The sequence below is a fragment of the Podarcis liolepis genome (assembly GCF_965112155.1).
Source record: "Podarcis liolepis genome assembly, chromosome: 10".
NCBI classification, from domain to species: Eukaryota; Metazoa; Chordata; class Lepidosauria; order Squamata; family Lacertidae; genus Podarcis; species Podarcis liolepis.
Window position 1 is genome coordinate 25,164,084 of NC_139562.1, and position 14,373 is coordinate 25,178,456.

At 40.6% G+C, this 14,373-nt stretch overlaps 1 protein-coding gene across 3 annotated transcripts in view; it reads right to left on the bottom strand.

Annotated features, from left to right (window-relative positions):
• Nucleotides 1-431: 431 nt before the first annotated feature.
• Nucleotides 432-14,373, bottom strand: part of SLC41A2 (solute carrier family 41 member 2) — a 40,390-nt gene continuing 26,448 nt past the window's right edge. Inside the window, exons 9-12 of one of the 3 annotated variants that reach the window (XR_014516349.1) lie at nt 13,429-13,560; nt 12,167-12,315; nt 2,413-3,756; nt 432-2,097 (exon numbers count right to left, since the gene is read on the bottom strand). Coding sequence is in view for 1 of the 3 variants with exons in the window: in XM_083462179.1 (XP_083318305.1) it covers nt 3,571-3,756; nt 12,167-12,315; nt 13,429-13,560 (467 nt within the window). In the remaining 2 variants the exon portion in view is untranslated. Of the gene's footprint in view, nt 3,757-7,320; nt 8,101-10,457; nt 12,316-13,428; nt 13,561-14,373 lie in introns of those variants that run through there. The other 2 variants (XM_083462179.1, XR_014516350.1) reach the window with 2 other exon arrangements.

Below are 14,373 nucleotides of genomic sequence, written 5' to 3' on the forward strand. Positions count from 1 at the left end.
AAGAGGGCCGGATTTGATGAAGTGAAGGGCTGTGAGGGTCGACCAAAGTTGTTAACCTCTTTTTAGGATTGAAGTTTTTGAGCTTTTTATGATTTTACCCCAAACTTGTTGAGCTTTTCTTTAGGATTGATGTTGTTGAGGTATTTTTAGGATTTTACCTCAGGAAATAAACTGCCACAGGGGCCGGATTAAACCGACCAGCGGGCCGGATTAGGCCCCTGAAACGGACTTTGGATATGCCTGGTTTAGAGGTTGCTGGTGCTGCCACACACATGTCCCATGGCAATTACTGCTTACCTTTCCTTATATTTCAGGTTAAGTAGTATGACAGAATGTTATTCTGGTCTGGTATATTGAGTACATCTTAGGCACCGGCATACACAAATCTTGAGCCCCAAACAAATTAAAGTAGCACACATAAACTAAATGGATAGTGATATATTAAAAACAGAAGAAATTTTATTTGTATTTTTCTCAGAAGCTATGTGGGTTTGGTTCCAAAAACTTTAAAATTCCATAGCCTCTTCAAACATTAAAATATTTTTCATCAGACCATAATTCCACATAAAGGTAGCTCAACCAGAATTAAGCTTAATTGCTTCTAGATCTATATCCCCAAATAAAAGGATTCTGAGTTATCTCCAACTGCTTTTTAAAACAAAATGAATAGGAGTGCTATCTACACTACTACAGACAATGTACCATTCTGATTAATGCTAATACAGACTAAGGGGAACAAGGGAACCTAGAGGACAGCCCAATTTTCCTTCACTATTCTGAAATATTATTTTATGTGCTAGCCTTGCAATTCCAGCAGCAAAGCAGTCCGGTTATAATTATGCAAAAGCTTTTAATGCTTTTAATGTGTGGGGAAAGTTATTCATGTAAGGTTTCAATTAGAAAGCCAAACAGCTGCCAGCATCTTGAACTTCTTTGAAGATGAGGGTACTCAGCGAGCAACTAGGCCTATGAACTTTTTTTTGGCTATATCAATAAAAGTCAGCATGTGAAAACTGGGGTCTCGTACATAACTTTCACTGCCTAATTTGCATACCCACATTTGAAATAAATCAACTGGATGTAACTTGGATATCTGAAAAGGGATCCACCTTGTGCAGATTCCATTGATACTAATGGGAAGTGCAAAATGCCCATTCATTACAATTAAACTTGTGTGGCCACATTTGTGGTTTGTGGAGGGGGGAGCGGTTGCATTGCCATGGTTTAAAAAGTTATTTGCTTCGTTTATAGAACACCCAAGGCAGCACACAAAGCCAACCATAAACCGGGTAATCTTCCCACAAACCCTCACAATCCAATTACATAAATAGCGATAAGGCCTGTAAAGTTGGGGATATAACATATAATGCTGCAGAGGTGCATTACACAAATGAATTTCAGGAGTGCAACCTGCCTGAAAGTTCCCGTACTACAATGGGAAAATGTGGTGGTTTTTTTACAGATATTTTGAAACACAAAACCTGAAATGGTGCAGACACGATGGGAGCTATTCATTTCTTTATCAGTGTGCCACAGGCACTAGTCAACAGGTACCTGTGATACTCACATAATCACATTCTACAAAGCACTAATTGCATCACACAACTGACATACCGGGCGTGAGCAATGACATTTTCTCAGACCAAACTATTCTGGTTCATTTCATTATCAGTTATGAAATTCCCCCAGTTTGAGTGCTGGGGAAGTCTATTTCTTTAGAATAGCACTATCCTGATTTGAAAGATGCCTGAATCCTCCAGAATGTTAGAGTAGCAACCCCAATCATTTTTGCAGTAAGGCTACGATCCTATGATTCCTGCGAGGTTATTCTGGGAACTATAGGACATTGCAGACCTGAGCAGAGGAGGAGCATCCTGAGAGGCTTCCTCATTGCAGATGTAGAAACCTCCACAGCTGGTGCTCTGATAGGGGCAGGGAGGGATGGGACATGTTAGGGATGGATCTGGGATCTCTGGGATCCAAATTCCTTCCATCCCCTGACATTACTCACCCTGCAAACAATGGAGTGAAAATACACCAGCTCTGGAACTGGTTTATTTTCTCTCTGACCTCCTGTCCTTGCTGGTACAGTGGTGCCTCGCAAGACGAAATTAATCCGTTCCGCGAGTCTCTTCGTCTTGCGGTTTTTTCGTCTTGCGAAGCACGGCTATTAGCGGCTTAGCGGCTATTAACGGCTTAGTGGCTATTAACGGCTTAGTGGCTTTAAGAAAAAGGAAACAAACTCGCAAGAACTCACAAGACGTTTTGTCTTGCGAAGCAAGCCCATAGGGAAATTCTTCTTGCGGAACGACTCAAAAAACGGAAAACTCTTTCGTCTTGCGCGTTTGTCATCTTGCGAGGCACTCGTCTTGCGAGGTACCACTGTATAAACCCAGCAGAAATTTCAGAGACCATATCTGCCAGAGATTCTTAAAGACTAGATCTTCTTAAAGGCTAGAAACTTCTTAAAGAATAGATCTGCCAGAGATTTTCCCTCCCCCGCCTCCATAGGATTGCTCTTTCCAGTGATAATTTGGAAAAAAGCCCTGAGCAATCTCACACATTTTTACTCAGAAGCAAGTCCAGTGGGGCTTGCCTCCAAAAGTAAGAGCATACAGGACTGCAGACTAAAATTCCAGCTGCCACTTGCTGGATGGAATTGTGTGGCAGAACTACTTGGCTGAATATGTCCACGGTTTCTTTCTCTTCGACTATTTCTTAAATTAAAAAAACACACCCTTTCACCAATTCTCTCTCTTCAGGATCCATATTGCCGTTCCCCCATAATTACATATCAAAAGCCCCACTTTTTTCTTCTTAATTTCCAATACTTTACAATAAACCGCAAAAGACAAAACTGAATATTTTAAAACTGTGCCATTGAACCTTTTAAAATACAATCATTAATACAACATTAACGTCCATGCATGATAGTACTGAGTTATCTCTGTTAGAAACTTCTTTCCCACTTTCAGCTGATTAATCAAGTTTTTGGAATAGAAGCTGCTTTATTCTGTCTCACCTGCGACTAAAAAGGAGTGTCGAATACCCTGTAGAATGTCTTGCTCGAACTTTTCTTTATTACATGCACAAATCATCTGTTTTACTTATTTAGCAAATGGTGTCTGATTCCAGAAGATTTAACTATAACTGTGAACCCATTATAAGTTGAAATGCAGTCAGGCTGTTCACTGAAAAGTAAATTTGTGATGAAGAGACACATCAGTGGTTAAGTCACATCTTTCTGCTACTAATTGCCCATAAACTACGTTTCCGGACTTTGTTTCTTGGTACAATACTGGCTGGCCTTTCTCTTTCTGTGGTCAGCAAGAAACAGCCACACTCCCCTGCAGTGTAAAAAATATTTAAAGCCTATTTTCACACTTCCACGTATTCTCCCCCCCTTTTTAAAATTAAGGCGATTTGATATCAGTGCCACCTTTAAGTTACCATAATATCCGAATTCAACCACTGTTTTGAAGTCCTCTTCAGATGAAATGGTAAGCCAAGTGGTTGTCTCCTGTTTGTCATCTTCATCTAATGGGATCAGCTGTGTGCTTGTCTGCATTATTAGTCTCCTACATCTCCATCTCTATCACCAATGAGCCACAGAAAGTGAAAACTCATGGCAAGTAAGGCAGTTCCAAGAAGATCACCAAGTGCAGTAAGGTAAGGGATAGAAAAACTGTCCGGATCTTTCCCTTTTTTCCAGAAGTGGTGAACCATCCAGTCAGCAATCCATAGCAATGTAAACACCTATGGCAAAATGAAAAAATATATAAATCACATTGACATGATATCTATGGCAGCATCTGAAATCCACTATTTCTACTAACTTATTTGAATAGAAAGGTTGAGCTCATGGTTCTTTATGTATTTTGCAAAGATTGCCTGTAGGCTAAAAAATAGACAAGATTACGATTTAAATCAATTTGGACCTTCAGGAAATAAAGAGTTATAACCCAAGCTGTTCCTGTATCAAAACACACAAAAGATTTCCTGAGTCCAAAACAATTTAAAAAGCGGGCACGTCCACTGTGATTTCTGGTATACAGACTCAATGTTTCAAATACCATTTTGAAAGCATGCGTTTTCTTAAATATTATTTAAATAGCTAAAATGGAAAATTAGATGTTACAATATTAGGCACACTGAAATAATTTAATACTTCTAAGAGAATCCCTACCTTTGATTTGTACTACAAAAGAATTTTTAAGATGTAACCATATGGTTTTCAAATTAGCAATTTTCTGTCCCTTTTTCCATTATGAAATATGTATAAGTTATTCAGATACACCTCCCTGCTGAAAAGGCGGCTCTGTAGCCTCAGCTAATTATGCATGTGCTAGGTGTGCTCCTCTCTGCAAACCAAACAAATATATTTGAAAGCACATGTTTTCTTTGGAAGAGACTGTCAGATTCTTTGAGGCAGCTCCTCTTTTACCAAAGCAGGCAGAAAGCGAGACTAGGGACAGTGAAGCCAGCTTTTCACATCCCCATCCCTGTCCATCTCTGGGCTCCAAGACATAAACGTGACCAGTACCATGGAAGGTGACGTTACATGGGGAATTGTTATAATTTGGGTCTCTTATTTCAGTTGGCCAGCACCACAACATTAGCAAGGCGATCAAAGGCAAATCTGTCCCCCTCTGCCAAGACCGAAGTTGTGCAGGTTGTGGAGGACCAGAGTGGGCGGGAAAGAGTCTGGAAACAGATGTGACAAGTGGGAACATGCAGTGGCATTTGGGCAGAGATTGCATTACTTGAGGGGGGGGGATAATTATTAGAAATTCTAATAAAGAGGAGTCTAAGCTAACTAAAGCACATACCATTGTGTCGTTTATCTAAAATGCTTTCGAAACTGAAGTTTCACATTTTCAAATATATTCCTGATTGCTCAGGACATTTGAGAAACAGCTATGTGGGGTATGAAAAGAGAAATACTGGAGGCAAGGTGATTGAAATGTTGCTTGTCCTTGGGTAGAAAAGAAAAGCAAACTTGAAGGAAAGCAAATATTTATATTACAACAAAATGTAGGTTTTTCTGCCTTCCTATTGTTGTAAAGAACCAAAAGCCTAATAGGCCACATTTGAACATTATGCTAAACCATGGTTTAGCATAATACAAACCACAATGAGCAGTGCCCCTTCCTCTCCCCTTCCCTTGCATGGCTTCCACTTCTGATTAACAGTGCTTTGTTGCACTGTCCAGACTAACAAATAATAATATTAATATTGCCTAGTTTAAAACAAGGCAACATCAAAGCATGGTTTCTGAAGCTGTCTGGTTTAAGTTAACCATAGTTAATGTTAACCACAGTTCTGGGTCCAGGCAACGCAGCAAACAGTGATGAATTAGAAGTAGAAGCAAAGTTTTGAACTCCTTTCAGCAACATGAGGGGAGGGGAGGTGGCGTATGGGAGCCTGAGGTTTGCTGTGGCTTGTTCACACACACTACACTATGGTTTAGCACAATATGTAAGGAGACAGCACAAATATACTTCCTTATAATTTCCAACCCCAAAACCCAATGAAGTGAGTCTGTGTGTATACAACTCACACTTCTGCCTTGCCTTAAGCTTCCATTTATAATATATGCACCAATTTGGTACCAATATTAATATGCAGTTCTAAATTTTTTGTTTTGACTGCAGTCACACACAATTCCATTCCCTGGTGGGAAAAGAGAACTGGCACAATTACTAGCAGAAACCCACTGGAACTCTGCCCAGTTCTGGTCTCCCTTATGTTCCGTGCTTTTCTATTCCTGTTATGAATATCAGTTTGTTATCTCACGTAACATCTCCACCGCCTCTAAAACTAGTGATGCTGTGGTCTAATGTGGTTCACTCGTCCTTCACACTGAGTAACACTCTGGACCGATGATCCGTTTATCTAGGTTTTCCCATTATTTCACTTTTCATCAAAAATATATCCGATCTGTACATCTCTATTCTAAAAACATGAACAAGAACCAAATCTGGGTTGTTGAGTAACTAATGTAGTCCAGAACTGGAATTAGATTTAAACTACAGCTCAGTCTTAAGATTGAGTCAGATAGTAGTTCATTAACATACAGTTAGTCCTCAGAAAGTGAGTTTAAACAGTGGATTTCTACACATTAAATCGGCTTTGCAAATGGTAAAACTGGTTCTCACGACACAGGCAGTCGGACCATGCAGAGTTCGGGTTGCCATGTGGTCCAAACTGGGACTCATGGCTAAGTCCTCTTCTCCCTAACTAGGAATCCTAGGCAAGGTTTGCCAAATATCCTAGCTCAGCTGACTTGCAGAAAAATATTCAGGACATGAAGAATTAGAGCTTATCCACACTTATCTTTTGCCCTGCTCTTTCCATGCACAGGTCCATGCTTAAAAGCTCTGTGTCCAAGCATTTCCCCCACAAAAACCTGCTCTTCGGTGCTCAATCTGAGCAAATGTCAATTCAGGTTTTCTGCAGACTGTCGTTTGCGCCAATCGAGCTTCAAAAAGTGGGTTTTCACAGGGAAAACTCTGGAGCAAAAAATAGGCTGCTTGGACACTGAGCTTTAATGTGCAGATGGTGCCTGGAAAGAGTGGAGGAAAAGTAAGTGTGGCCCTCACTTGTCAGGATACTAGAACAGTCTCATTAGGGCAATAAACATAGAGATAATAGGCTGTCTTTATATAGCTGAAGCAACAACGGGTCAACACAAATGTGCTCTTATTATGCTTTTGTTAATTTTTCTTCTCAAAATGTATCACCATCTGCTTTTCAAATTTTGCTTTAAGCCAATTTAAGGGATAAATGTTCCCAAATGATATTTAACTGCCAGGGGTCTAAACAGAGTGTTGTTTTTAACAGAGAAGGGCTGGCAACTAATCTAATGAATTCTCTGACATACAAGAGAAGGAATATTCAAAACGTGCTGTTTTGCAGGGCAACAACAATTTTGATTCTTAGTGGATACAATCAATTTTATTTTACCCTGCCAAATTTATTGGGCAATAATGTCTAGAGTTTCCCATTACTTGTTTATTCCCAGAGCCCTTAACACAACTGTGTTCTGAGATTTGCCTCGGAGGTGTGAAAATTCCAGAGCGCTCTTTACTGGCTCAGCAGGAACCCGAAGTACAGAGGCTGCCTTTGAAAGTCACAAACCCTGAATCACAAAACTGACGGCTTCCTTACTCCAGTCTGGCCTTCAGTCTGATGATGGCTGACAAGTCTGAAAATGAAGCCTTTTTCTTTATACCCAGCTGAATATAGTTCAAGCAGGCTGTATTTTATTATTATTTTCTCTAAAAAAAGTATCGTTCAATCATATATACAGCTGTCTCAGAGAAGTTTGTCCTTTTTATAAAGAATACATCAATCACTTGAACGTATAACATTTTTTGAGAATAGTTTGTATTCCACTCCAGCATTGCAGATGGATCCAAGTTAATTCAACAAATAGGGACTTCAGCAGAACATATTGTTTAACCATGACAAGAATATATGCCATATGAAGTAATAGATATTTTATGCCACCTAAATTATAGAAATCTTCAGGGTACCTCTGAACTCATCTTGTGATGCAAACACATTTTGTGAGGGAATCGTGCATTGTACCTGGGGCCGCAGTGTTCCGTTACTAAAATTGGTACAGTTGTTTTTTTGATATCGTGCCAAGTATCTAATATTCTTCTAAAATAGGCTCTTAGCCAGGAAAAAAAAATTGTTGCACATAAGTTCCACTGAAATCGACAGAAAATTTATTTTTCTGTTCAGGAATGTTGGAAGTTGCTTTATATGTAGGAAGCTGAGGACCTAGAATGTAAAGGTAAAAGGCAAAGGACCCCTGGACGGTTAAGTCCAGTCAAAGGCGACTATGGGTTTGCGGTACTCATCTCACTTTCAGGCTGAGGGAGCAGGCATTTGTCCATAGACAGCTTTCCAGGTCATGTGGCCAGCATGACTAAACCACTTCCGGTGCAATAGAACACTGTGACAGAAGCCAGAGCGCATGGAAACGCCATTTACCTTTTCGCCGCAGTGGAACCTATTCATCTACTTGCACTGGTGTGCTTTCCAACTGCTAGGTTGACAGAAGCTGGGACAGAGCAACAGGAGCTCACTCTGTTGTGGGGATTCGACCCGCCATCCTTCTGATCAGCAAGCCCAAGAGGCTCAGTGGTTTAGACCACAGCGCCACCCGCGTCCCAGACCTGGAATGTAGTACTCATTCCACAGTTTTACGAAATCCATGTTTTAGCATGGCAGCTTCTACACTTTGGAACTGCCTGCCTGTTTATATGAGGTAGGCATGTAAACTGTACTCTTTGCTGTACTCTTTTGGGCAGGTACAAGACTAATGCCTGGAGGCTTCAATGGGCTAGATAAGGACCAGAAAATTGAGACTGAATCCTGATAACACATGAGTACTTTAAGAAGGCAGTTCTTTTGTCTGGGAACTGGGAAGATGATCTGTCCTTGACAGTCACACTTCCCTGAAAGAGCAGGTGTGTAGGCTGGGGGTACTCTGAGGTCCAGTTTCACCATTTGGGGCTCAGGTGGTTTCAGTGGTTAGGAAGCACCTATTTCTAAGCTTAGGTTGGTTTGCCGGTGACAACCTTCCTAGTCAGACATAGCCTGGACTATGAGTGAGCACATTCTGCTAACCTCCTGCCTGGACTACTGCAATCTGCTCTACATGGAGCTATCCTTGGGAACAGTTCAGAACCTGGAGCTGCACATGTTGTGAGAGATGTGGCAAGAAAAGATCACGTAACACAAGTCCTGTGCAACCTTGCATGGGCTGCTGATTCGCAAACAAACCTCATTCGAGGTGTGGACTTTAACACACAAAACCCTAAGCTGATCAAGACCCATCTTCTTGATGCAATGCCTCTCCCTTCAATTTCCAGTGGAGGCCCATCTCATGGTCCCTTCAACAAACGTGGGTTCATTTGTGGCAATGGGGAAACAGGGCCTTCTCTGTGGTTTCCCCACATTGTGGAACTTCCTCCCTACAATGATAGGGCTGTCCCCCTCACTAGGTGACAGCTGAAAACACATCTGTTCATGAAGGATTTAGGGGAAGACTTGAGTGGTGTGAATGTTTTTGATACTAAATTATTTTCAATGTTTTTTTAAATGATTGTAGTAGTGTTTAAATTAAGCATTTAAGGATTTTATTATGTGTGTTCACCACCCTGGGATCCTATAGAATGTGGGCTAGTTTATAAATGTAAACAAAGAAACAAAGCATTGGCCTTAACTGAGCCCTAATAGTGAACAGTGGTCTGGAGGAATGGCTGGCTGGCTGGAACCCTGAACAGGAGCACTTCTGTTAGACAGTGTGGATGTAGGGAAACATTTGGTTGCAGGTTCCACTTGTTCCCTTTAATAGTAATGTGGGCAGTCCTGTGCCAACCAGTAGGATAGCAAACCAGGGTCAAACACTGATCAAAACAGTATTTTACTATATATAGAATAGAGAGCGGTAGGTTTGGCAGCTCTAAAACAGCTGCTTGGGGAAAGGACTTCTCTTAACACTTCTGCCCTCCAGTGTGATATCATAGGCCTTCAACTTGTTTACTATTTCAGAGTTACTTACAAAGATCAGAATGAGACAAGAGAAACTTATTGACTGCATTAATTCTACTGTTATTTTGTAACTGTGTCTGATAGGTTAGGTCAATTCACTAGGAAATACTTTTTTAAAAGAAAAATGAACATATTAATGCCTACTTTCAAGTCTAGAAAGTCACACATTTTCCTTAATGAAGTAATTTTAACCTAACACAAAGAACAGGTTCAGAATGCTGCCATAATCATTACAACGGAAGGAAAATGCAAATACAGAACTGCAGAGGTTTGCCCTAAAATCAATTGAATGAATAATGAATTAGACAGGACAAAGCAATGCTATATCAAATCAACTCACATTGGGGGAAGTTCATAACTGATTGTTGCTTTGGGGCATATATTTATTCTGCCTTTCTGGAAAAATTAATTTCAATTTCAAACACAGAATGCTTTCAGCTTACTTGCTAAAATGCAGGTGGTGTAAGATACAGATTGTGGCCTCAATATGAAGATGAAAAAAACAAACAATAATGCTGTACTAATGGAGCTATGTTGGAAACCTTTATTGCTGAAGGTGTTGACATGCAACTCATTTGCTTGATAATTAAAATGTGAATAATTTTCATAAGGTACTGAACAGGAGTAGGGACGTGGGTGGTGCTGCGGGTTAAACCACAGAGCCTAGGACTTGCTGATCAGAAGGTCGGCAGTTCGAATCCCCGCGACGGGGTGAGCTCCTGTTGCTCAGTCCCTGCTCCTGCCAACCTAGCAGTTCAAAAGCACGTCAAGTGCAAGTAGATAAATAGGTACCTCTCTGGTGGGAAGGTAATCGGCATTTCCCTGCGCTTACTCTTGTTCGCCAGAAGCGGCTTAGTCATGCTGGCCACATGACCCAGAAGCTGTACGCCGGCTCCCTTGGCCAATAAAGTGAGATGAGCGCCGCAATCCCAGAGTTGGCCACGACTGGACCTAATGGTCAGGGGTCCCTTTACCTTTTTACTGAACAGGAGTGATTGGTGAGGAAGGGTATTGCCACATACCTGACCTCCTAGCAGCAGCATTACTACTTAGCGAGAGGGGGAGGCAAGGAAGCAGAGTCAGCACTGTGCGAGAACCAGATTGGTTCTGCCCATGCGTCTGCCCAGCACTGACCTCCCTGCCACCTCTCCCATCCTGGGAAGGGGCAGTGACTCTGCTGCCGGAAGGCCAGGTGTGCCCACTGCCCCTCCTCACTGACCACTCCTGTTAGTCACATGTCTTACAAAAGTCAAAATTGCTAGTCTTAAAAGTGATTGCCAAAGTGCTTAGGAGATGGTAGCCCAATAATTCCCTGAGAACATACATGGATAAACCAAGTAATATCTGTTGTTGAATTTCAAAATGATCCTCTCTGACTGGCCCTATAGGGGCTTAAGACTGGGAGGTGAGGTTTTTTCCCCAGAGGCCACAACTTTCAAAAGATGTTTAAGCAACCAAATTGTTTGTACAATGATTTCACTCCGGACTCTTGGACTATAATTGCTTGTGAGATTTCCCAGTCATGCTAGATAAAGAAAAAGGGTGTGTGTGTATCGACGAGATTATATATGTGAGAAGAAGGTAGGGGGAAAAACCTAATAATGAGGATATTGTATTAAGTGTGTGTTTGTGTTCTAAGCTGCTAGTAAGGAACCTAACTGAACCAAACAGGACTTGGGTCTGAGTAAACATGCATGAGATTGCCCTGCCAGACCTTGGAGAAAATCTAATTCAGTTAAATGGAACTTACTTCTGAGTAGACATGTTTCTGATGACTGCAAGACTTGCAGCCTAGTATATAACCTCAGCATGTTTCAGCAGACATACCACTCGGTTGTGCAGGCAGTTATTTAGGCACACACACAAAATTAGGATTGGGGTGCAAATTAACCCTGAACTATACATATCATCTTAATAAATGAGTAATGAATCAGAGGACTCAAATGCCAAGCTATCCTCATCATTGCTACCAAGGTCTGCTGGTGTAAGGGGCTGACACAGTTGCCACAAAACAACATATATAAAAAGTGAAAGATGGAGAGTTAAAAGAGCCATTGTGTGCACAGCTTACAGTTTTTCAGTGCCTGACTGGCAATGCAATGAGGTTTGTGAATGCTAGTACAGCTAATAAAACAATAATAACAGAGATGTCATTTTAAAAGACAGAAGACTGCTCTGTTAATATCAGAAAAAGAATGAAAAATAAAAAGAACCTGATGGAATATTTTCATACAATATGATTCCTGCCATAATGCTACACAGATTCCTAATACAACCTAAGTAAGAAAGAATTGCAGTTCAGGTGCTAAATAATTCTAACAAAAAACATGTTTGTCTTGACCAAAAGATGCAAGTATCATAAAAAAGCAAAAGGAAGGAAGGCAGTTGGAGGTGTGGGGAGAAAACAAGAGCTCAAGAATCCTTCAAACTAAAGATGTAAAAGTTGATGTGCGCCATAGCAACTTATTACACATAAGATGGATTAATCATGAAAAAAGATATTGGCTTGTTCTTTCTCAAATGTTTTGAAACCAAACTTTAAATGTAACAGTCTTTGGACATTAATAATAATATTTTCAGATATTTTTATCCTTACCTGTAAAAGGGCTGTGAACAAATATACCACTATGAAGATTGGAGTCAAGGATGTGTGACCACTCTTCATTAAATGAATAGTATATAAGAAAATTAAATGCCCAGGAATCACCAAGAGTAGAAGAACCTGGGCTGATTTATTATTTACTCCTGAAAATAAGAATAAATAATAACATGGTCAGCTTAGTGCTTTAGAAAAATCACGTTTTTGACAAGTACTAATATGCATACAATATGTTAACAATATGTTACAGTATGTAGTAATACCATTAGGATTAGTTTTAACCAGGGGCCAGCAAACTTTTTCAGCAGGGGGCCAGTCCACTGTCCCTCAGACTTTGTGGGGGGCTATATTTTGAAAAATAATGAGAGAAATCCTATGCCCCACAAATAACCCAAAGATGCATTTTAAATAAAAGCACACATTCTACTCATGTAAAAACAGCAGGCAGGCCCAGAGATGCATTTTAAGTAAAGAGACACATTCTATTCATGTAAAAAACATGCTGATTCCCAGATTGTCCACAGGCCGGATTTAGAAGGCGATTGGGCCAGATCTGGCCCCTGGGCCTTAGTTTGCCTACCTATGGTTTTAACCAATCAGCTCCTATAAGTTCCAGAAAGCTATTAAAAATTAATTATTAAAAAAATATATAGGAAGCAAAATTTTAAAATTCTTACTCCTCTATAGTTAACTGCCTTCTCGCAAGCATCAGAATCTTACAATGCTTCTAGAAATTGCTAAGGGTGGCATTCAACCAAGCTTTACTGAGAACAAACCTATTAAAACTAACTTGATCATGTTCATTAATTTCAATGGGTCTAAGGCTACAATCTTAACCCCATTTACCTGGGAATAAGCCCCGATAAATTCAACAGGACTTTCTTCTGAGAAGATATGGTTAGGACCACACTTTTAAGTCTCCATGTGGTCAGAAAATTTCAGAGTTGCTGCTCAAACACCAAGAATGACTACATATGTATGTTATGGTTAACCTTTCAGTGATGGCATTATTAACCAGACCAGATTTGAAAAGGAGGAGGAGGAGGAAATTCTGACTTCCTTAGGAATGTTGGGTCCACTGAGGGCAAGTAATTTCATCCCTATCAAATACTAAGGTCTGAAAAGGTTCCAGAAATTCCTAATAAATGCATTCTAGACAAACTTCTGAGACTAATTATCTCTTAAATCTCGAGCATTTCTTCATTTGGCAGCCATCTAATTATGGGATTATGCATTAAAGGGAGATGCGTAACACATACCTGTACCGCAATATGTCCGGCATGGATAATAGCAACCCTTGGCTTCTTCTGGTAATTCTCCAGGAACACTATGTAAATGTAAATATGTAGAAATTCTGCTTGCTTGAATTGCCACTAGATTACCACCAATACCTATATAATACAGAGGGGGGAAATAAATTTAACTGTTTATTAATAATTAGGTAATAATGCAGCATAACAAATCTAGCATTAAAGATCCTCATATCTTTATTTTATTTATTTATTTACGGCTATTAGCCCATAAAATATGTACAAACGTAAAAGCACAGGGGCATAAGGGCCGATATATTCGACCCCAGAGGGTGAACACCACGATGCAAAGGTGGGTCGATGAGCAGAGCCAAATAACAGCTTGGGGCCCGAAGAGCTCCAAGGGACGGATCACAGAAAAAGGAAAACTGAAGACGAGGACCAACACGCACTCTCATCGTAACTGTCCGATTAGTTTTGATGTTGTTGTTGTTTTTTGGTTGTTTTTGTGTGTGAGATAACCGCATTCAGGAATCTCGCCACCTGCAGAGTTACCGAAGGATCTGTATCCTGCAAAAGTAGTGCGGCGTGTGACTCAACAGGCCTGCGCCTCATATCTCTATCAGACTGCTTTATGCCTGTCACACAGCAGGCAAGACATACATACAAACAGCAGCCTCTCATTTCATGATGGTCAGCTCAGCTGACCCCTGACCCAGGCCTATGCACAGTTCACACAAAAGGAGTGGACAGGCCAAAGAGCCCATGAGAGCCCTGTCTAGCTCTCAACAGTGGAATTCTGCCCATTGTGTCACTCCAGCCTTGTGATTTGGCAATGATCAAGAAGTGGTGAGAATCAGTTTATACAGGAGCTGAGTTTCGTTTTTTCTCTTGCTGCAGGCTTATAGACAAACCTTAAAGCCCTTAAAACCAGTCGTAGGTATTTCTTACAAG